A 25,188-nucleotide genomic window follows, 5' to 3' on the forward strand; every position below is an offset into this window, starting at 1 on the left:
GGACTTATTGTGGCCGACTTCCTGCTGCAACCATAAGGAAATGGCGGCTGGGTCCAGAAGCTCCTGGCTCCTATGGACCTTCCATGTAAACCTTTTCCCCCCTCTGAGTCATTATTGAACACAGGCTTATTCTTCTTGACATACACAACATCGTCAAACATCAAATGTTATCCTTTTACGATTTTTATTTTCATCCTATTCTGAATAAATGGAGCTGACTCCAAAAATGCATTCAAATTGCTAGCATGAACGAGCTTCCGCTAGCCTGCCCTCCCTCAGTCCATTCTTAACTTTACAGTCTATGGTCTGGCTACGAACCGTGTTTTTTGAGATCCAACTTTGAATGGCATCTGCTCTGTCCCTCGGGGGAAGGAGCAGAAACCTGCCACACACCTTCACTTGGCCTCAAATAAACTGGACAAGTTTTTCACTGACGAGACAATTTACAAGCAATACTGCACAACCCTTCGCCATCAACAACACCGTATGTGATGAGGGTCTTCAAAATATGGCACTGCTCACAGAGATTTTCACAGAAGTAAACAAAACCTTTGGAACAAATGACCTTTACAGGAATGCAATGAAATAAACAGCTATTTTAACCTCTAACTGTACAATGGGCCTTTAGAGTGACAGTATCAAAGTACACACCTGGATATTGTGCGAATGAGGCAAATAATACAAAACATTGGTACAGTATTAATGACCAGGCTCGTCCCGGCCATTTCCCAATCATTCATAAAGTTCTCAAGGCAACTCGGACAGAAAAAAAGAAAAGTTAAAGATAGCTTTCCGTCATCAGATACAGCTATCCATAATAAATTAATAAATGGTGTTTTTCCTCCCAAAAACATTCTTCATATGCTGGGAGATGTCACCGTACCACTGAACCTTCTTACACTGTTCATACTAGTACCTGCCGTCTCCAGTCCTGCAATGTTAAAACATGTGCAAAGTTTTCAAAAATAAAATAAAAAAACAGGCTACTTGTGTGACTTCATAAGTGGAGTTTTTGGCTGCATGTCCCTTGAAACGGGCATGAGTTTTTCTTGAGTTTCAACAGCTGGGGTGAACGCGACTTTGTCTACATAAACGTTATTCCTGAGTTAAGTTCTTACAGTGGGCCCAAATACTGAATAAATTGTAGACCTGGGAGTGGGCCAGCAAAGCCACAAGCCTACTTCATCATCGAGAAAAAGAAAGAAAAGTTTGAAAAAATGAGACAGAAATGATAACTGAGGCCTTATATTCTTCACTATTCTTCCGTACACACTTTACCCTAAAGTTAAAATGGTTAATACTGAAGAACAGCGAGAGATGCAGCGTCACAAGCTGTGTGTACTTTCAAGTATGCTACATTACGGACAAAAAAACAACAACAATGATACTGTCACTTTAAAGAACATGACCGTTAACACAATATTCACAAAATACATTTAAGGCTTAATTGTTTAGCACTAACAATAGTAGCAGCAGTGAAGCACTTCTGAATTATTTTGTAATAACAATATTTATAATAATAATATATTACAATAATATATTAAAGAAAATCAATGTCTTAATTTCATAACATTAGACCAGGTCTGAGACAAACGAAAACGCCGCCAAAGCTCACACTGGTGTGTGCTACTGCAGGGTCAGGCTGTTTACACCCATCACACGCCACATTCACAGCAGTCATTAAGAAGAGGTCAAGAACCACACACACAACCACCCACAACAGCTGAGACCTAAAAACATCATGCTACCTTTAACATAGCACACAACAAAACAATCGAAGAAAACAAAGTACCAAAGCGTTGTTAATCAAGGCCAAAATTGACTTCATTAAAAAGCTCTGTGGAGTGAAACTCATGTGACCTCCAGAGAGGACCTACACTCTGTCAGATAACAGCCCAGAAATGCATTCTTAATCGCTTGTACCGACAGCGACCATTTTCACACACTAAGTACAGACAGAATATATTACACACATTTAATATACACTTACTCATATATTAAATTTTCATATAGACAAACATTTCTGTTTTACTTTGTGAGGTGTAGGTTACATTTTCAGCAAGAAGCTTCATGACAAAAGAGGGTCATTTTTCTGAGAGTAACTGCAATGTGTCCCATCAGTGTTCCACATTCACTTACTCAGTCTGAGCAAGATGGAGAAACAGAGCCCGCCAGGGCCTGTGAACAAGGCCCAACACTGTTTCAAAAAGCGCATGGAGTGCAGGGCACATATCCCAGAGATGCTGCAACAGCGAATGAGAAATTCACAGGGAGAAGACCACCCTCCAGCACCAAAGCCAGTGCTGAGGCTTCTGAGAGCTCAGGCTGGACTCACAGCCCTAAACCCTTAGACTTAGCCAAAGGAGGCTGAAGGAAGAAGCCGTGAGAGGCACAGGAAGTGTGCTATGTGATGATATGCGCTGTAGAAGGAATGGACACAAACTCACGCAGGATGTTCTTGGCCATTTCTACATTGTTCCGTGCAATCATCAGTGCTTTCTGGATGTCCTGGTGCGAGTATCCCTGACTCACAAGGAGCTCAATCTCACTGCTGATCTGGGGGTTGGCCTCTCCCCCCATCGCACTGCTGCTGAGAGGGCCCAGGACAGAGGGAACAGGTGGGACCGGGCTGGGGCGACGTTCAGAGTTGAACCGCCTGGGTAATGGCTTTGGGGGTCTCTCCGGTGCTTCCCCTGTGTCTGCGAACACTTTGTTAAAAATATGGAATAATTAAAGATTAAAACTATACTAGATCAATGTACATGAATGCAATTGGCAGGTAAAATGGTATCTTCATGTTGTGTACTATTATATATATCGGACATTTAGGTGGTTTTAGGTGGTTAGAGAACAAACTTATTTAATGAATGAATGCGAGAGCTTTACTCGTTTTTTTCAGTCAAACTATTGTGGTTTTGTGGGAAAAAAAAAAAAAACATTTCCCCCTCCATTTCTTAAAGTAGACTCACTATAGCTTCTGTGGAAGTAAACTTATGAACATTATACACAGTAAAGTGGATGACCTTCTCACTGCTTTACAACTTTAATGAAGCACTCAGTGCAGTTAACAGCCGGGCCTGTCAGCAGGTCTGAGAGACTTAATTGGCTCTTACACAACTTTAATGCCACACTCAAGACACTGGGCAATAATCAGCTGAAAAATGCTCATTAAATGTAATGTATTTCAACTCGGTTCGCATTGCATTTTAGTTAAGATTTCCCTGTTAATAAAGATTTTTAGTAAATATTCCTAAAAGAGACATTGGCAACAAAAGTAACAATCTTGCATAATAAAAAGTAAAGTGGTCTTAAACTTACAAGCTGCAACTCCACCATCAGAGTCGAGAGAAAGTCGACCAAAAGCTGCAACTGATGAACAGGAAGAGGATGATGATGATGATGATGATGATGAAGAGCCTCCTAACTCTGCAAGGGTGCGGCGTGTGGGGGGCAGTGGCAGGCGGGGTTTGGGATAGTCGTAACCATTCTCCTCCTCTCCCTTTTCCTCAGATGAAAGCTCCCTGGGCCCATTGGTCAACGCCAGCGGCGGCAACTCAGAGTAGTCTTCAAACAGAACATGTTTCAAGTTAAAATAAATGGCAAAAATACCTACAAATCTAAAAAGTTAAATGAACAAATACCTGAATCTGTGGCTTGCTGAGCGCTGGCCTGAATGTTGTACATTGCTTCATACATTTGTGGTCCGTCCTCTAATTCTGCCACAGCAATCCTACAACAAAAGAATCGAGTGAACCAGGCGGCCAGCGAACCATTCATAAAGAAGTAAAAGTATTCACTGTACCGAGAGTTAAGTACAGACGCTTGTGTGTGTGGCACAGGCTGAGGAGGTCGTGGGACAGGGGGGTTGTCTCCGGCTGAGGGGGTACACATGGGAGGTACAACGGGCCGGGACGAGGGAATCATGTACTCAGACTCTTCTCCACTGTCCCGTGTCTCATCAGAAGTCAAAGACCTTAGAGCTGGAGAGGGTCTGGACACAAGTGATAAAAGCATGAACACCACAAAACTTTAAGTGTACAGCGGCAAAGGGGATAACCGTACCTGGTGGCCAAAGCGTAAATGGCATTAGCTGAAACGGAGGGCTTCACTTTAGGGTTGTCATACTCTTGGCCAACAATTGAGGCCAAATTCTGGAAAGAAAGCAAATTCAGCTGTACAGTAAGACCAGGTTCAATTCTCTGTGATTTTGATTAAGTACACTTGGTTCATAAAGCATTGCATTACTAGAGATCCGCAGACAATCGTTGGCACTACATTTACCGTCTCTAAACGGCTCACTAGTGTGCGTTGTGTGCGCTCACCAGCTGGTGGTCCAAACAGGGCGAGCTGTTGTTCTTGGGGGAGTCGGAGCGCGTGTCCATGGAAGAGGGCAGTGCCAGCGGCAGGGAGTGTCTGTTGGAGAGCTCCCGGACACCTGATCGCAAGTCTACCCCGAGAGCAGACGCTTGAGTGGACGATGAAGGTGACGATGAGGCGGTGGGGGCCTTGGGAACAGGCCGGGAGTTCCATTCAGCAAGAGGCCTGTTCGGAGGAGCTGGAGGGAGCTTATCTCGAGGAGCTTCCCCTGGAGTGCAAGGTAAGGGTCGCCTCTGTAAGCGCACATCAGCAGCTGTCCCAGCCGAGTGTGGGCGGTCTGGGGGAGGGGGCGGGGGCAGGTCTCTGAGCGCTGGGGGCAGAGGGAGGGGCTTGTCTTTGTGGTGGGACGGCGCCTGAGGAACACACAAAGAAAAGTCAGTTTATCTCTGTACAATGGCCACACAGAAGCTCCTGACAAACAAACTGTCAAAGTGTTTTTTTTCTTCTTCTTGGAGGTTACCTTGCTGGTCACCCCTGGACTTGAGGCTCCAGAAGAATTTGACGGTCTGGGCGGCAGTAAGTCTAGCCTCGGCGGCACAGGGGGTAGAGATGACTGTGGAGCTACAGACATTGGTGATGGGGGGCGCTCCACCTGAACGAGAGGAGAAAAAAAAAAAAAAAAACATCTCTTGCATTTATTTCAATATTTAACACAGCGCAAGGTTTTTCACCTCACGCTGAACACCCACGGTAACAGCTCAAAAAAGTGTCAGCACCAGTCAAAGCCATCAGAGTTTCTAGAGGACATGAAAGAGTACATGGAAGCTGGTATTCTGTCAGTCTTCAGAGAGTCGAACTCAGGCACATAAAAGAACCTTCACATTCAAACAGAAAGGAAGGGTCTTGACATCGAAGATAAAAGCTTTCAGGAGCATAAAGCTGATAAAAATGAAAAGAGCAAGGTTCATACATCAAACTGCTGAATGTACAGCATTTGTAGATGAGCTTCCAGATGTGTCCAGGGTCTCACCTTGCTACAGGCCAGTTTGCTCATCATAAGGTGGGGATCTTCCAGGCGGTCATCGTCGTCGTCATCGTAACTGGGAGAGGGAGCGCCTTCTGCACCAAACATTCCCCTGCAGGACCCCCCGCTGTTGTCTTTGGGGTCGAACGGGTCCACCACGATGGGCTCAGTGCCTTTAATCTCGCAGCGGCAGAATGGACAGCCCGTTCCCTGACCCTCCGACTCCTGCAACACAGAGGCGCACAAGGTTTGCAGTCGTTAAGTCTTTCCCATTTTTGATAGTCATTTGTTACGACACCGACTTTGAGCAACCAACCCACACATTCCCCTCTGTCTTCCCACGCGTACCTGCCAGGCAGTGAGACACGATGTGCACATGAGGTGACCGCAGGGCTCGATCTTCACATCCTTGTCATTCTCCGCACAGATCTTACACAGCTGAAACGTGGAGCCCATCTCACAGTACAGCTCATACTGCTCCTGAGGGGAAAACATGAGACAAGTCTGAGCTTTCCTGTGGCTAAGACCAGCCTACACTGTCCGGGAAGAGACATGGCTTTGCCAAGATTAAGGAGTGCATTTGGGAGTTTTGAGTTTAAGACCAGATAAAATGCTAAAGCAGTGAGTGCTTTGCTTTATTTGAGAAGACTGTGTAGTTTGAAAGGGAGAAGGGAGAGAGATTCAGCAACTGCTAGCTATATTTGGTCCATCTTAATGCCCTTACCTGAGTGACTTTAATGTGGTCTTGAGGAGAAGGCTCACACAGTCCAGTCAGATCCGGGTTCTGTGTCCGCCCATCAGGAAATAAATAACTGCAAGAACAAATGAGACCTGATTGAAGGAAATCTACAATAAAACCGTCCAAATAGTGTGTGTGTTTTATATCTGAAAACAGGCAAACCAGCAATGTCTGAAACGCTGCAAAAAACCTGTCACTTGGTAGCACACAACACAAATAGACTGGATAAGACTTGGCCAAAACATGTGAATCTAAATTAAGATTTAGCCTATTTCTGAGAATTGCAATCACATAGACTTAAGTAAATTCAGACAAATTAACAGTTAGAAATCAAACTTACAATCCTTCGCGAAATCCGTCTATGAGAGCCTGGAACAGGGGTTTGTTGTGGGGAATGGTTTGGAGTATGTTTCCGTCGGCCGTCACGTAGCCAATGGCCCACTGGCCCAGCCGCGTACAGCTCAGCCGAAAAATGTAACTGCAGAGAAACAACAAATAACCCACCAAAACTTAAGTGGCGTGGAAGCATTGTGGTTCTGAAAGGAGCATTTTAAGACTTCACTGACAGACCTGCCTCTCAAATGGTTTATACAGACCTCTAAGAACTCTACAGGAAGTACAGAGGTATAGGTGAAATACTGTTTCTCATGAAGCTGTTGCCAATGGCAACGTGAAACCCATTTATTTATGTAAGCCATACAATGTGCTGGTTTAAGACTGAATGAACGTTAGTAATTGTTAAGTCTCACCTGCCAGGCTTGTGGATGAACTTCTGTAACCGCGCTTTGACCTCATCGTATGTGAGAAAGGCCATGTATCCTGGATGAGTAACGGCCAAGCTGTTCCAGTTCCGCAGAAGCGACGACCAGGGCTTTAGAGAGAAAAGAGTGACTCACCCCGTTTCATCAGAGCTAAAGTAACACACGCAATGTGGGTAACCACTAACCAGCCTATCGGACGTTATTTAAGGACCTCTACAACATTATTAAAATTCATTCAAATGACACAAGTGCCACTTTACATGGACAGCAGATATCAGAGGTGAGAGAGGGGGAGGTGCTACTACACATTGGCCTCATATGAAATACAGTGTTGTAACTGTGTCACAACACCATGCCAAAGACTTCTGTTTATGTACTGTACATATAATTTTGTGTATACTCAGACATGGCAGATAAACACCTCATGTTCTCTCCATGGAGGTCACAATTCAACTACTGTTATGCTATTCCTATTATTCATCATTGAACATACAACAATAAAGAGTGTCTGCCTAACTCCGTTCCCCAGAGTTAACTTTCCATTTTTCTGCCCTACTTTCTTATAAAGTGTTCTGTGCCCATTTACAGTAAAGCAGCTGCACTATTCTATATGCAAAATGGACCAAATTTAAAATGACTTTCCAATTGCCTTGTAGGATTACAATATGCAAAAACAACGGCATAGTACCTGGAACAACCTGGTGAAGATATCGAACTCAAACACTGAGATGTAGTCGTTGCAGGTGAGGTCTATGGTGGACTTGAGAGCCATGGCTTCTAACCCCGAGCTGATGGGATGAAACTCATGCAGAGACTGACGAAACACCTTCCAAGGCACAATGGTCCTGTATCGAGCACAGACACGAGTGCAATCAACAAACTAAACGTTAAGGAAAGTAATGTCTGTCGAATTTCTTATAACAAACTAAACAGAACAACACTTCATTAATATGTCCGTCAGTAATGATAAGAATGACCTAAATTGCTTGAATTGTGAGAATTCATGAAGATTTTGTGTAGTAATCTCACTATGTGTAAATAAAGAGTAATATAATGGTCTCTAAAGTAATACAAATAAATACAGCCCATTTTCCTGCAGACACTTGGTACGGGCCCCTGTGGGTGCAGGAGTCTGGAGCCACAGCACTCACTTGTCCCCAAAGGCACGTCTCCAGAACTCTGCAGCATCTGCCTTGGTGATGCGGAAGTTATCTCCCTGAAACAGGCCGTTGGGGAAGATGGCCTTGAGCTCCGCCAACATATGGCTGAAGATCAGCGACAGCTTAGTCAGGTTTCGCCTGTGGACAGGAGAGCATTTAAAATCATGCAAAAATACTTAGAAACACTTTGTAAATGGGTTTTATCAAACACAGGAGGTCTAGGGCAGCTTGATGTTGGAGAAATACGTCATTTTACGTGATTTTTCAGATTTATATTTTACATCTGCAATGCTTGTCATTTCACTGAGCACATTTTAACATTCATATTTGAGAGAAGCCTGAAATATCAACAGCTAAACTACAATAGCAATCCCAAGGACCCCAGAAAGTGTTTGCAGGAGTCCAAACTACAGGGTTAGCAGGTTTACAATCCAGTCAGGTTACATGCAAACTAAACATTTCCCATCTGGCATGAGTGTTCAGTTTGATTGCAGTGAATCCGAATACAAAACCAACTTACAAAGAGCACAGGACACGTGGTGGTGACTAAAATATGCATATGATGGGTGGTGGCTGACAGCTGAGTACAAAGCTGAAGTGACACTGTGCCGCGCGGGGGCCTTTTCACAATGCTGAAATAGTTATGAACCTAGCAGCAATCCTGTGAAGACCTTTAAAAGCACACCTACTTTATAAAATGCATACATAAAAGATGCAAGAATAGTCAAAAATGTGAGGGGAAGTTGGTCAGCGTCATTGTAATCCCGCATCAGAAGAAAGTGCAGAGAAGCCATGATTTACGAGGCAGCACAGAGGGAGACTGTGCCGCGCTCTTGGCTCGGCTGAATTGACATTCACGACAGAGACGGCTATGAAAGCCCGGCCACTCTGCAGCTGCCCTCACTACACTGCCAGCCCTATGAGAGGACTAAGGAGAGGACAGTGACTGAGGGCCATGAATACCATTAGTGTAGTACGCTCATGAGGCCAGACAGACAGGACACGTGTTGGCCAAGATGATGGTCAAGAAATCAAAGCATTAACATATTTTAAGAATGCAGAATCTAAATTTGTTGGAGAGGTTTTTAATCTTGTGAAATGCTCTCACTACTTACAATCAAAACAGTAGGATCTGTATGAGAGGCTGTATGACTTTGAAGCCAGGGTAACCCATGTCAATGATGCAATATGGAAATGAAATCTCAAAACAACCCCAGGCGTTTCCTCAAGGACTTCAGGCGGGCGTTGCATGTCATCTCACAAAGGCGGACGCTTGTGACACTGCAGCTTTTTTCTGTAGTTTCTTTAAAGCAGGTTTCATCTCAGCGGGGCGTCCCCCCTCAGTTCTTCTGCTTTCTAACCCTACTGGCCTCGTCAGCCTTAAAGCTACACGCACACATTAGACAGACTGTCTCTGCACATCCAAACGCCTCTTCACTTTCATCTGGACCAGATCACATGAACAGTTCTCCTTTTCAAAGTTTATGTGCAACATTAATCTCTCACCACTCACAAGTTTTCATTTCCACATCTAGGGCCGTTTAGCATCTTGTGAATCCACTTATCCACTCCCCTCGTCGCTGAACTTGAAACATTCATGCAGGCTACTTAAGACTTCAGGCTTAGAAATTCCCTTCTTCAAACATGCCGTTTCATTTCAACTGCGGGGGTCTGTTTAGAGTTTATACTTTCAAGATTTGTGCATTTTCACCAACTTAATGGTGAAAATTGGCCCATTCCCTTGAAGCTGCAGTGGCTTTCAATATGCAGGATCCATAATAACAGGATTATCCACATTTAATCAGTTTGTTCAGTTGAACTTCACACACCAACAGCTGGAGCAGAGAAAGTGGCTCAGTAAGTAAGAGCATTAATCATGAAGGTCAGAGGTTCGAATCCCAGCTCCAACTGATGCAGACAGTCGTGTCCTCGGGCAAGACACGCAAGTTCACCACTCTGCCAGAACACGAATGTGATGGTCATCCAAAGTATGGATGAATAAAAACTACAGTGAAAAACTGAAGCTTGTAAAGTGCAATACAGCTGGAACCATTGATACATGGCAGGATTGTAAATGTAGAGTGATCACTGTGTCTGTCAGTCGTGTCTTTTTGAGAACACTAGGTTTTTGTCCAGCCTCCCCCTCATGCTATAGACTGACCTCTGACCCCGCAGCTGGCTGCTCCCTTCCTGTTTCCTGCTGGCTGTGATGGTAGCGCAGTTAGCTGACCAGCTCTGCACTGTGCTAATGCACTGCAGCTCAGCCAGCACAGCGACCTTACACTTAGAGCCTGCACTGGCTCAGGCACAAGTAGCTGGAATATCATCACAGCTGTGTTATCTTTGCAGTTGAAAACGAAAATGGGATCAAACTTGTACAGAGTTCTACAATTTTTATTATGACAAACTTACACCAACTTCCTTATTCAAAAGGTCATGGCGCAGTTCTCCCTGTTTGCATAACAAATCCAAAACACTAATATAAACGACCTTGTGGACCTATAAAGCTTTAAACTTTATATAAAAGACTCGCAGTATGTGCACATGTTCACACTGCTGTGACTCTTGTAAAGAGTGACAAAGGTTGAAACCACATGATTAGGTCGTGGTGCTCCAACTTTATCTTTTATCATTTTTATTCTCCGGAAATTGCTTTAGTTCAGATCATCAGGAAATGGCAACGACAGCTCGACACTTGTGGCTTCATAAAGAGAAGTGAGCGCAGCCAACTAAATTGGCTTGATCAGATAAACACCATGTTTTAGTGACACGTTTTCATCTTGATATGCAACAACAGATGAGTGAAAGATAGGTCCCAAAAATAACTTGTAGCAGCGTAATCCCTTTTTATACAGCTGAAGGGCTTTATCTCAGAGCCTTGCTGCCTCATTTATCTGCATGTGGAAAAACAGCAAGTGCCGGCTGGACCCTACAGGGCTGAGGCGCTAACGGCTTGCATCATGCTAATCACTATAATCTAATAGCGTGAGGACGACATGAGGTGCTGGCTGAGGCTGCAGGGACATAAATAACCATGATGATGCTCTGCTATTTGAGTGAGCGAGGTTCTGCGCAGAGGCTCGGAGAGAGAAGTGAAGGCAAAGTAACTGCAGCTGAATAACAAGCCTCTGAAGAGTAAGCGGGGTTTTTTATTTCAAACGCGACAGCAAGGTTTAGCTGCTGCTGGGCTCACCATGAAAGCTCCTCCTCAGCTGCATGACAGTTAACCTAACGCACCCCGCTGTGGCATCACTTACAAAGCCCTGTTTTTAGAAAAGGTTTTATGATTTCCGCCATTTCCATATCAGTCCAAACAGCGCTTTGATTCATATTGAAAACAAAGAAAGGTTTGTTTTCATTATCCACTGACAGAACAAATGTTAAAAAGATAAACAACATTTACCCCATGATGGTTATCAGGATTGATATGTATTTTAGAATGCATTTCGTAATTGTGATATTATAAAAAATGAATAAAGGTTTTCAAATATAGACAGAGAATTTGTGCGCGCTATTTGAGTTTAATGAAACTTGTCAAAGAGTTGAGTCAAACATAGTCTCACGCCAAAACAAAACTCTTTAATCTTCGTTTGGGGAAAGTTTAAATCTCTCTGGAGCTTATTGCAGTGGAGTTACTCGTGTCGTACAGCGTAAACTCGAGCGCCTCGTTGTCGGTCTGATTTGTGTTTTCTCCGGGACAGTTATTAGTCTGCACGCTGCTTTTGTGAGAGGCACAATAGTAATGAAGGGACGGTTAATTAAATTTCTCCTCTTATGGTTGTGGTGCTGCCGATTAGACGTCATTTTATCCTTACTCTGGACTTCGGGTTTGAGCCATGTGCTGAGCTCAGCTGCGCCCTAACCACACACAAGGCTGTTTATTGGAGCAACGTCATTGGTCGACAGCGCTGCATTCTCATGTGGGCCGAAACCCATTGGTTAGTGTCACTGAACCTGCCTTCTCCGCAGACAATGGTGGCTTTGTGCACAACGCTTAGCTGCCCTGTGTGTGCAAGCATTTCCTCAGCCTCCATCAGGAATTCCTTTCTGAGAAGCCTCTCTCGGCGCAATAAAGTTATGAAATTTAATTTAGGAAAGAGTGGTCAAAAGGCTCCAGGACACAGCGGTGTTATCTGCAGAGGCACACTGGGGTGACACATCGTGGCTTCCTCCTCTGCTTGTCTCTGCGCGGCTGAACACAATTATATCTAAAATTAAATGTCACAAAGGAACTAAGAAGCGAGATGAGGATGTGGATTGTGCTGTGAGCTCAACTGTGCTACAAGCAAGAATTATTATTAGGCATTAAGTAAAAGTGGCTTTTTTTTTTTAGCCATACAATAGTGGCCATGGCGTGTTCGAAATATTAAAGAAATATTACCCAATTATTATGCATTTTTAACAATTTTAGTGTATAATTGTGAATAAACAACTGTCAGTTACCGTCACCTCATTTGCATTTTTTTGCTTAACTAATCGTAAGATATTTTTGGCCCGGTCTACTAGATAAGGGTGTAGGGTCGTGTTTATTGGCGGACAGGTTTCAGCCTTTCCTGTGTCTTGGCAATGATTTCGGGAACTGAACACAGTCGGATCTCTTTCTTGTCCACTTTGGCTGAGTAATAGTTCAAATAATTTCCAAATATGTTCTGCTTCGCTTCATCGCGGCACTCGAGCCACAATTCCATATTACTACAAAAAGGTGTTGAATTGTATCCAGATCATCTACCTCTCAAAGTCAGGCTGCAGCCGGGCCAACAACAGCGCCCTGAGCGAGCTGCAAGCAAAATCGTGCTCTGGAATATTGACACACTTTTAACTTTATATCCAAGTCAAGATTAAAACAGGAGTGTGGCTGAACGCACTCACAGAGAAAGTTTTGCTTCAGGATTCAAAACAAGTCATTCACCTCGGTGTCATTTTTTAACCCCCGCATTAAACTGAAGCTGCTCTGCCTTAGATCTGAACTCGTACTTAGGAGATGTCTGCAGAAACGTGCTCAGTTTCTACAAAAACTATATAGAAATTCTGATGTCAAGATTACCTGATGCTGAACAAAGATCTTAAAACCAGACAAGGAAATCTGTCTCGACTTGTGAAACCATATGCAACTCGGGAGTAATCATAGACGCACACTTTAACTTTGAGACTCAAATGACAAAAACTGTTCAAACTGATTTCCATCAAATGCTTTTTTTCCAAAGCTTTGTCTCTTCAAGATTAATGAATCACCGTGTATGCTGGAATTAGTCAAAATAAATAAATACACAAAGCTAAAATAATACTACCACTTCTTTTAACAAACACAAGAAAACACGACCACACTAAACCTGTTAATACCTCCCATTTCAAGCTCAATATAGCATTTCCTAAAACAAACTAAATGCAAGACACCAAATGGCAGGAAAAGCGTAACGTGTTGCTTTAAGGAAAGCAAATGCAAAGTGACGAGTAAAGCGCTGTATAACGAGTGCCACCCAGACCACAACGTTCACATGACAAAACCACAACACGTTCTGCTGTTACGCTTTTAAGCTACAACCGTCAAAGGAGGCCAGACGTAAAACAAAAAACTGCACACTTCAGTCACTGTGCGCACGTACCTGGGCTGCGAGTTCTCCTCATACATGCGCTCCTTGCCCTCCTTGAACAGGCTGATGGTCTGCTTGGTCTTCTTGGTGAGGTTCTCCATAAATACCCGGAAGTATTCGTTGTCCCCTAAAGTCTCCATTTTGCCCTCGTAGCGTGACAGGATGGTGCGCAGGTGCTGGTAGGTGTCTGGGAGGAGGTCTAAGATGTAAGGAGGGCTGTTCTTCAGAGCCAGTTTGGGGTTTTGGCAAAGACGTACCACCTGCACAAGGAGAGGATGTGAGGGGGAGAGAACGCACAGGTGGAAGAACATCAGAAGCTGTATTGGGGGGAAAAAAGCAGATTTTACTAGAACAAAAGCTTCAGGAATACTTTGAATCAGGCAGCTGGAGCAATGCATGCACCTGAATATAATAAAGGAAAGAAAGTTTGAGGGTGTGCAACTTCGCCTGCATCATCAGCTTAGAATACTATGTGCGTTCGTGATTATAATGTGGAAGTGTAGCTACAGTAAACAGAGTCTGAGCCTCCTGGTTTACTATTACAAAGACACTGGCCAGCAGACGAGTGGACATTTGTAACCGCAGTGCTCAGACTGCAGACACAGCAGGAGAACTGTATGCAAAATTTCAACTTCTGTGTCCTGATATAACCCTTGCTAACAGTAGACGTCATGATATGGATCTTGCAAACGGAACACACTCAAACGATTGTAAAGTCAGTCGCTACCTTTAAAATAGTCACCGCAATGGCCTCAACTCTATTCCAGGTTGCGAGGGCACCTATGACAGTCGGTCAGTTTTCTGTTTTTAGCAAAAGCAAATCATTGTAGAAACCAATCAAGTCTTGATTTTTGATGTAAATGCTGACCGGTGTCTTCCGTGAATGTTCAAAGATCTAGATTGAGATTTTTAGGATGAAGACACATCCACAGGTCGAAAACAGTGCAGTCTCCGACAAATAAAACTCTCATATAGAGGCGGAGACATTTAAAAGAAGCCTTCTGGATATATACTCTTGACACACAGTGGTCTAAGGTCACAACGAACAGTTTGACCCAAGACCTTCTAGGACCCAGTGTTTGTGTATTTGCCTTTTTATTTTTTAATACACTTTCACTGCAGTAGTGTTGTGATGGTTGTTCTAGCCCCAGACATCTCTGTAAAATATTTGCAATTGACGTCAATTATGGAAATGTAGGTAATAGAGTGTACCTTCTTGCACCGGTCCACCACTTTAAGATGTGCCAGCACACACCGTTTATTATACCTGGATATTGTAATATCACCTACTGTGTCATGTTTTGTGATGTAAAATGTTCATGTTGAAATGTTCCTCTTGAAACATTTTGGCTTGACTTTAGACTGTGACCCATCTGATCACATGACACACATTATGCCGTTTATACAGGTGTGCCTGAGCATCTTATGTCTGATGAAGGCCTGAAGCCTGAAACGCCACTGCCAGAGAGAGCAATTAAAAAACAACCTTTCTAATTTATAATAAACAGAAATGAAGTGGCAGGCATTGCATAAACCTTCTATTCACTCTTCGTTGTCAAAGTAAATGAAGTTGTTCTTGTGTATACTGTTCTAGGCATAACATTCTTTGACTGATACTGTTAATAACCATACAATAAGCTGCACAGGTGTCACATTGATTTGGGTAAGCTAAAGATGTTGTGACTCCCATGCCTCTACAGACCAGTGTTTTACATAATTTACAACACTATACTTCATGTACAATACATTTATGTTTCTGTTGGTAAGTCAGAAAGATGGTCATGAACTCAACAGGAATAAGAAGTCGGTCTTTTTTGTAAGAGTTATTCTCGTAACTTTAGTGCAGTAAACTAGAACCTCAAAGAGGAACAGGACACAAAAGAGAGTCTTGTCTTCCTTATTCACTCCATTATTGCTTGTGTGAATCTCACAGGAAGCTATGGGTCAAACTGCTTAAGACTTTTTTCCGTTAAGTGAAGCTGTGAAACCTCCCTGTGAAAAAAATAATTGGGCCAGATATATGGGCTACAGGAAGTTACTGTGGTGTGCATTCATATTATTTTGATTCGTGGGCTACATGTATTTATAACAAGTGAATATCTCAATTGTGAGATCAAAAGGTCCTATCTTATCTTGTCTCTCTATTATTTCTTTGGAACAAACACCTGTGTTAGTTTGTTCCAAACTGAACTTGATGATAAATGATTAAAACGTTGCACGTGTCCTAAAAGTTGATAGGTTCAAAGCCATGGTTGAGAGTAGCCTCTAAGATGCTGGTTAGCAAATTAGCTCAAGTTAGCTAACACTAGCTTTGCCAAGCCTGCAGAAGATTAGCTGCTTATCGCTAGTTAGCCGCAGTTAGCACATCCAATCTCACTGGGTACAATAGCGAGCAATAGTTGGTCATTGTTACAAACCTTGTCCATCAGTTTCCAACATTTTTCCACCGTCTTTTTATCCACGGCCCCTGGCTGGTGATGGGAGTGGAGATGGTGGTGGTGTGGCTGGAAGGCATCCTTCATCATACCGATGATCCCCCCGCCTTTCTTCAGGTTCCCTGCCATTATCACGCTTCACCAGGGGCGTCCAGAGCGACCCGAGGCAGGGCAGGGTCAGAGCAGCGTTAGCTGGACCCCCCGGACAGGACAGCGCCCGAGAGCCAGGGTCCAGCGGGGGGTACAGGGAAGGAGGGATGACTATCCGCTAAAAGCTCCCATGCGTAACACTAACATGTGTTCGCTTTAGAAGTGTCCCAGATGGATCCAAAACTGGTCCCTGGCGTGGCACACACACCCAGTAGAGCTGCTGCTGGTGCTAACCGAGCTGCTGTCTGCACAGGGACCAGGCTAATTAGCACAACCCCAGAGCAGGCTCCGCTCGCCCCGCACTCAGCACCGCCGCGGACTGCCTGCAGTCTGGACCGGAGAGCTCTCTTCTCAAGTCCCGATGTCGTTCCCCTTTTTGTCAGTAGCTTGTTCCTGTGCTGCTTAAACGGGAAGTTGAGGCTGTGACAGTGCTCTGGGGGCTGAGGTTGACGACGCAACTGTCGTTGATCAAAAAGAGGAAACGGAACTAAACAGCGGACGAGCGAGAATAAAAACAGTAACACAAGTGAACAAAATAGTAGTAGGTTTAAAACCAAACACTGGCTAGCATTTTTCTGTTTCCCTTGTGACGTGTATGTGTGGCCCTTTCCTGTCCGTCCCCTTCCGTTCACCTCCTCCCAAAAAAGACTCGCCTTCTGTGTGCGCGTGCACAAGCATGAATGTGGCTGCGCGCGCGCCTTCCGACAGCATTCATAAAAGCTGAAGGGATGATGCTGCTGCTGACTCTGTGGTGCTGACTACGGCCCGGATTCTCCCTGCGCGGGCCGTGGTCACCCCTAACAACAAAGGACGCTTTGACAAGTCCTGCTAAAGGTACAGGATCCAATTACACGCCTCGTGTGACTGGGCGCCCTACCCAGTTTACCATTGGCTATTATGACAATCAATCTCCTGCAATTAGACAGATCGGTACTCCCATTGTAACCCCGACAACCAGGGCTCAGAAACAAGAACTCACCCATAGAATTGAGGATATTGTACTTGCCCAGAAACATTCCTCCAAACAAGTGTTCCTCCTCATTTCAAATTTATTTCCTGATTGTCCTCTTATAATCCACTATATTCAATTATGGATAACGGATTTAGTTAAGTGAACTTTCATAATCGTATACATACATCAGCGGAAATGTAGAATTTAAACCCAAATAATGGGCTACTGGAAGGTTTTATTTATGGGCCTACATACATTTACTCATGTAAAATGTAAGAGGAAAAAATACAATCGGGATGAATTAAGTTTAGCCAAATGTATGTAGAATATTTTAACTCCTCCAAAATAATGGCTTGAACATGTCATTATCATCACTATTTGTAGGGCACCAACATGAATCTAATCCACTGGGGAGGTTTTGAATATATGCCTGGTCACCTCTAATTTCTGGAGTATAGGCTGGGCCTACATGAAACTTTTGGACAGCACAGCAGCTCCGGGTTGCTAGGGCAATAGTGCAGCATCATATACACAAAAGTGGGCTTCTTGTCTTCTCTTCAAAAGCAAAAGGCCATTTATTCAGTCCAAGATATTGATGTAATGTAGTGTTTTTGCCACTAGATGTAGCAATTTACAATTGATACATTACTAGTCAATGCATACCATAAACATATGCATGGATGCAATGTATTTTTTTTTTAAATATATTTTTTGCGCTGTTGTTGAATTACATGTATTTGCCATTACATTGACCATATATATATATGTGTGCGTGCGTGCGTGTGTGTGTGTGTGTGTGTGTGTGTGTGTGTATATATACATAATGTATGGTGTGGTCCAAAAAGGTAAAAGTAAAGTGTAGATCTAAAAAGATGTACAAGTTTATGGGGTTATGATATCATAATATGGGTAAAGGCCCATAAACAACAAAAGGGGAAGCCGAGCTAACAGTTAATGACGCAGGAAATCAGATTTATCCTCCCCAGTCTAAATACAACCTCACGTTCCGTGGGGGAGCCAGATAAGCAGATCTCACTTGGAGGGCTGTCGTTTGTGTCTCTTTTGCAAGGCCCAGAACATTTTTTAGATTCTCATTAGTGAGGTAATGAATCATTTACTCAGGGATTTAGATAATTCTGCGCTCTAACGACCAATTAACACAAGAACTCAAGAGGCTGCTATCTGTAGACCAGTGTTTTCTCCCTGAAGCACAAGGATTTACTGCCCCCAGAGAGGCAATGCTTTTGTTTGTTTGGTGTTTTATAGAGAAGACTATACCAGCTGCAATTGCAAGCCTATTTAGTAATATTTCATAATAAAGAAAAGTAGTCAATTGGAGAACTTATGAGGCCCCATATGTTGTTTTGACAAATGTTGAATGAATTAGGTCTCCTTTGTACTTTGTCTTAATTCATTCAGAAAGGTAGTGAACCAACAAGGCATCATACTTTGCTTCATATACATCCACACGACATAATAAATACACAATATAACAATAAAAAGTTACAAGAATAATAAATTCATGACACACAACTTAATATAACCTCCTGGGAACTGGACAAAAAAAAAGAGGTTTATGTATTTTTAATTTGAGTAAAAGGGTTAAAATAAACATTTTACGATTTAGTTTATTTATTTCTGGGTCGATAAAGGTGAAATATGTTTATCATAAATGATGTAAATCTGACGCTACGAGAGTTAATATGTTAATTAGGATACATTTAGATTTAATTTCAAGTTAAAATCACCTCTATAGTGAGTATGATTATGGTTTGGAGTTCCTTTAACAAATGCATGTAAATGAATGTTAGTGACGCTGACCTGTGTTTCCACAGGTGTGACTTTGCATTTGGGATGTGAGTGTTACAGAGCAGTGATGGGGTGTGTTTTAGAAAACAGAGCTACAAACAAACTCTAGTGCTACAGCACAGACCCAGACCTGCTGTGTCGGCTGATGTTCCAACACTGGGCCTTCAGCTCCTCTTCTCAAAACTCCAATTCTAATTCTCCTGTCACTAATTCATCCAAAATGTTTTTCATTAAACCCTAAATTTGTCATAGAGATTAGCTCTGGGGCAATAGGATTCAGACTTGACTTGAAGACACATTTAGTCCTGATGTCCTTTACAAAGGAAATGCTTTTCAAAAGGGCTTAAATGTTAAAATATTGGTAAACATTTTATTTACAAAAGTAAGAAAGACCCTTCTCTACAAGAATTAATAAGATTGATGAGTCGTTGACTGACGAAAATGTGGCCATTTTGAACAAAAGTCTCAAACGCCCTGTAAGCGCCAGCCCAACACATTGTATATTGTTAGAATATGTGGGCGGCACGGTAGCGCGGCGGTTAGCGCTCTCGCTTCACAGCTAGAAGGTCCGGGTTTGATTCCCACCTGCACGGGGCCTTTCTGTGTGGAGTTTGCATGTTCTCCCCGTGTCTGCGTAGGTTTCCTCCGGGCACTCCGGTTTCCCCTACCACTAAAAACATGTACAATAGGCCAGGATGAATGATGTGTGTGAGTGAATGTATGGTGGTGGTCAGAGGGTCCGTTGGCGCAGATGTGTGTGGTCGCGAAAGCGCTTCTGACAGTCTCCCCCAGGGGAAACTGAAACTACAAACGTAGCTTTCCACCACCGAGTATGGAGTGAATGTACAATTGTCTCATGTAAAGCGCTTTGTGACCATGTCTGTGAAAGGCGCTGTATAAATAAAGATCTTCTTCTTCTAGAAAGCCTTGGGGCAATAGGATTCAGAAAGACTGCATGTAAACAACCTGACTTCCAGACTCAAGACCAATGCCCACAACAGAGGACATAAAAGTACAAATAATCAAATAAATAATCAGTAGTACATTATAGAATTGGTCACTTTTGATTCAAACATGAAGCCGAGAACCACAGGGATGATCACGGTGAATCATTCAAATCGTGTTAGAAATATGATTATGCCCACATTTTCATTTGAGATGATAAAGGACAGGCGCGTTGACTGACGTCTCTATAATTATTTTCATTTTTAGTCAACTAAAGTAACGCTATCAAACACCCACCTCTTAAATCTATTATAGTCATTTACTATCTTTTGGCCATGCAATGTTTAAAAGAGTCCATAGGTCGAGCAACCATAATTGACTCTGTGCATAACCTCAAATCATAACAACGCCGCCCAAGAAGTGACTTCCTGTTTCGATCCAGCACGCCAAAATAAAAGCACACAGCTCGTCTCTTTGATTGGTTCAGCAGATACTTGCAACGTTACACGAATATAATTAAATACACACATTTTAAGTGTTGTGTCTGTTAATAGTTAGGCAGAAAGAAAGTTGAACTAATGATCCGCCGAACTAATGAATAAGATGGTGTTTTTATTTTGGTGTGCTGGATCGAAACAGGAAGTCATGTCTTGGGCAGCGTTGTTGTGATTTGAAGTTATGCACAGAGTCAATTAAGACGTTTTAAATTGGCTAATATGGAAATTTGGGCCAATTAAGCTGGAAGTATATGGGCCAACACAAAAGGAGGCCACATTTGGCCCCTGGGACGTACATTAGACAACCATCTAAGCTTGAGTCCATGTCTTGCCATTGTGCCTAGATCTAAGTTTGAGATTTTCTTCTTTTTTATCCTTTTGATCACCACATTATTGTATCATTCTGTTTCCTCTGCTCAAAGACTTTCATTATATTGACTTGCATTGTATGGCATACTTTTACTTTGAATGTTGCCCTCGATCCCAGGATCATGGCATATGGTAATGGCACTAGTTGTTATTTAGAGCATGATTATTCTGTTTATGCTGTCAGCTCTGCTCGGAGACAGATGATGCTGCGTCAAGTCAGTGCTTGCGTCTCGGGTGATGCATTTTTCAGCTAAAATTAGAAATCAATTTCAAGGTCAAAAGAGAATTCCGTGCATACATTCTGCACTGAGAAATTCTTTTCCACTCGTTTGAATATGACTATGTGCGTACAGCAGTGACAGAAATGGTCTGGTTGGAGTTCATACAGCAGATTACCTGAGAGGATCTGGAAATCCACTTAATTTGTGTCGTGGCTGCAACAAGGTGGCCTTGAGTGATGACTCGAAATGGTGATGCTGTGATTTCTCCCAGAGCCCAAATAAAAAATACACCCACCTGCAGCCACACAACTCAGTAATCGATGCCTCCTCATCTAAGAGCCATCGATCAAACCACCGATGAATAGTAAAGAACGGAACACGAAGTAATGAAGCTCTATTTTATTTCTCTGAAAGACAAACAATGTCAAGATGTTTTGGTCAATATGTTCAACAGCATCTGTCAGTGAACAAAAGGCTCCAACAGCCTCGACATAATATCACCTTGGAAAGGATTCTTACTCTCAATACCTTTTCTTCTCACACAACAACAAGCCTTTGGCCCTTAATTGACAGAAATCAATGTAAAAATGCACCAGTGTGGTAGTATTTCATGTTTTCAAGGATGATGCTATTCAGCAGACAATGTTCTCATTAGTGGTAAGCAAACAATCATATACAATGCTGTGCAAAAGAGTGAAAAAAAATGCTATTATCGAGGAAGAATGTAAAAGTTTATCTTCTTATAAAGGAAATGTACAAACAATCTTGCTACTGGTGTAGATCGGTAGCAACAATTTGTTCCAAATCTAGCTCCAGCCATAAAGGCCACATAAAGAAAGTGTTTAAGTGGATTATTTGTGGATATGAAGGTTCAGATCGACATATCTTCACAAAAGAGCGATAGTTCTGAAGCAGGGTTCAAATCAGAGGCACTGCAGGGGGTCTCCCAAAGCTTGTCTACAAAACATACATCAACAAGGAACTTTATCTTAAGGTTGAACATTTCAACACATATGAGTTATAATGTATAACCTTTAATCAGTGCGTAGCTCACAGTCATTACTTTTCATTATTTTAATATATTAAACTGTACACAAATATTTTGATTAAAGTGAATTGTTGGCTGGCCCCTAAGAAACCTTCAGCTCGATAAGATGGCTGAGACGCTCGAAACTTGATGAATGACTGAAATAGACAATCTCTGACCTCGAGTAGAGAATATTTATTATTATTTATCATTATTTTATCATGTAAACTGACACTTTTCTTTCTGTAAAACATTTCTGTCCAGCATAAAATTCCTACCATATCTCTTTTGCACAGTATTGTACGACAACATTGTACAAAACAAAACAAAAAAAACACAATATACCATTGAACAAAGGAGTTATGGTCAACATCAGTCAAGTAAATATACAAAATACAAAAAGTGTACACATTTTCTAGTTGCAGCTGGTTGAAAAAAAAAGTTAAGATAACCTCCCCCTGGTTGTGTAGTTCAAGAGTGAAATATGATTGAATAATTGCAAAGTTAAATAACCATTGATCAGCACTGACATTTTTAAATGCTACAAGTAGTTTCACTTGAGAAGATGAGTTGACTTTCCCACACTTCTGCAGGCACTCAGTGCTCATCATGGGCTCCATAAATCCAACAGTGAAGTGGAGACGAGCAGAGTCGGGAGAGAGAGGAGCTTAATTTATGAACCAGGAGCCGCAGAGGCAGCAAATAAACCTGCCATGACACACAGGTGGTCCATGTGTGCGTTATGGATATGCACAGTGACGTGCAGGTGGGGATGAGCTGATAGCATGCCATGTCTAATGCTGCTGCAGTTGTATTGTTAGAAAGGCAATGGCAGAGCTGAGACTATGAGAAAGCCACAATACAAGCGTGAATCAGATGCAGGCTAAATGCAGCGTGTGTAGAAAAATCACAGTGATAGATGGACTACGGCTCGACAGCGTATACAGCACATGTGTGAGTTGTTACACTCATTAGCCTCACCACCTACACCATTTCCCCACTGTTGCAAGGACTCATAAGTGCGCTGATGATGCTTTAGTTACAAGGAGGGACTGGAGGTAGTAGTGTTTTCTGTTCTACCAGTGCGATGTTTACTGGCTTAGAAACTCATCCTTGAATACAGCATCCCACAACAAAACCGAAAAAACACAGTGCACTCAGAAAAGGAACATACAATACAGAAGGTGAAATACACCAGATAAGGCCACCAAACCTTTGACACTGATGTATTCGTCTATAATGATGAAGTATAAATATAAAGCATAAGAAAGGACAACAAGACTGTGGTGTGTCTCTCCAAACGGTCCCAGCGAAGGTCGCATGCTGTTTCACTGGGATTTGTTTTAATTCCAAGCCGACTGCCTTCAAGGTAATTGGCAATCTAGTGACCCAACTACGCTTGATTTAACGTCCCTGTAAATGTTTTTAGTGTTTAAGAAGTTGGCTCAGAGAGTGCAGTGAGAGGTTTCCTACTCTTAAGATACAGAGACGATGAGGACAAACCTTTACTGTCGAAATAAAGACATATTTTCAAACAATTATATAGGGAATATGAATGGCATACACCGGTGGCCTCTCAGTAACACAATTTCATTTTTGTTTTTGTGCATACCTTCTCTGGGACGACAGGAGTTCATTAGTGGGGATTGGATGTACATGAGTTCCCATTAGTTTCCCTTCGTAGAGATTTAATGCTTTCTCCAACGCTCACTTTTCTTATGGGAGCTTGAACAATATCCAAACTGTCAGATACATTTTTTATATCGAATTGGCAAAGAAAAGATGTAAAAAGCTAGCTTAGGGCATGAGAGATTAGCATTAATAAAGTGATTTTTGCAATACACTTGTAAAGCGCTGTAATTCACTCCGGTGCAATTGATTCAAGTTACATCAGCGCGGGCATTGGAGCTAACAAAAAGCTGAAACGGAATTAATTTCATGTGGCTTCAAAAGACAAACAGAAAAACTTAGAACGACCTAGAGCTGGAAAATGAGTGAGGAAGAGGAGAGTGACAGGAGCTAATAAAAGTGTGGCAGAGATACGGCGTCGGCGCCTGAGCTGTGTTGATTTCTGGTGGCCTAGTTCCACGCGAGAGTTATTGACAGAACCTGTTGGGCACACCGAACACGACTGACGCAGAGGAGATAAGCAGAATCCGTGAAAATAGGCGGCGACGCATCATAAAATTACACCTTTAAAATCAAAGGCCTGGGTTTATTTCACTGTCAATGCAAAAATCCCATTAATTAATAACTTCTCATTTGCAAAAGGCGACACAATTGTAATAAATGGAGATAAATAAACAATTTTAGCAAGTATGTTTGTTTCTATTGAGAATTACTCACTTCTCATGATACGATACAGAGGGTATGCAGGTGATGTCACAGCATAATCAACAGAAGCCAATAGGTTCAGGTTATAGAATGTTATGATCCTATTAACTGCGTTACACGTTCACAAGTCATAGCTAAAAAGAAAATGTATGAATTACAAAAATGAAAACTTAATATCAGTCACTGGGTCCATGGTCTCTCTGTACAAGACCAAAAAATTCCTCAAAAACAAAATAATTCAACCTCTATATAACATTATAGCCCCTTAGGACGCTGTGATGTTACCTGAAACCCAGCAATAGGTTGCGTTCACGTTTTAGAAAGTGATATAATGTCAGGTGGAGGCCAGGGGCCAACACAACTCTATGGGACAGATACAGTTTTTGTAAGAAATCTCCAAAATGAAAATTTACAAATGATTTTCCTGACATATTATTTTTATGGCTGAAAGACCTTCCTATTGGCCAATATCACGCTCATGTTTTTGAATATTGTCTCCACTTTTGGACGCCTTTCTGAGAAAATAATTGTTCCCAGGTAACCGTGGAAACAACAGGACATTAGTTCATATGTGCGGACAGAAAAGATGATGAACTTTGAGACAGTTTTTGTTTCATGTGGACTCTTCCAGTAATGACTGAGATATTAACCAAAAACTAAGACAATCTGCAGTTTGTCAATTACCACAGTTACCATAGTTACCACCATGGCATTTTCAGTCGCTCCACCTCAATTTTAAACTGCAGGCTCTTTATTTTGTTGTGATGTCACGTGAACGCAATCTATTGAGTTATGAAATTAGTTGTTTGTTTGTTTTGACGCTTAGTCCAAAATGTTGAGAGTTCTTTTTAGAATGA

The 25,188-nt window shown here is 42.4% G+C and overlaps 1 protein-coding gene across 1 annotated transcript; it reads right to left on the reverse strand.

Moving 5' to 3' along the window:
* Positions 1-233: 233 nt before the first annotated feature.
* Positions 234-16,959, reverse strand: cbl (Cbl proto-oncogene, E3 ubiquitin protein ligase). Its single transcript, XM_079580092.1, has 16 exons — positions 16,010-16,959; positions 13,605-13,852; positions 7,993-8,139; positions 7,530-7,686; positions 6,830-6,951; positions 6,421-6,558; positions 6,066-6,153; positions 5,690-5,821; positions 5,348-5,566; positions 4,838-4,969; positions 4,323-4,730; positions 4,063-4,151; positions 3,803-3,991; positions 3,642-3,730; positions 3,319-3,564; positions 234-2,708 (listed from the first exon to the last, which is right to left on the reverse strand). The coding sequence occupies exons 1-16, from the start codon at positions 16,154-16,156 to the stop codon at positions 2,404-2,406; spliced, it is 2,856 nt and encodes a 951-aa protein (XP_079436218.1). The 5' UTR covers positions 16,157-16,959; the 3' UTR covers positions 234-2,403.
* Between the last annotated feature and the right edge of the window lie 8,229 nt (positions 16,960-25,188).

The sequence above is a fragment of the Gobius niger genome, assembly GCF_951799975.1.
Source record: "Gobius niger genome assembly, chromosome: 1".
Lineage (NCBI taxonomy): Eukaryota > Metazoa > Chordata > Actinopteri > Gobiiformes > Gobiidae > Gobius > Gobius niger.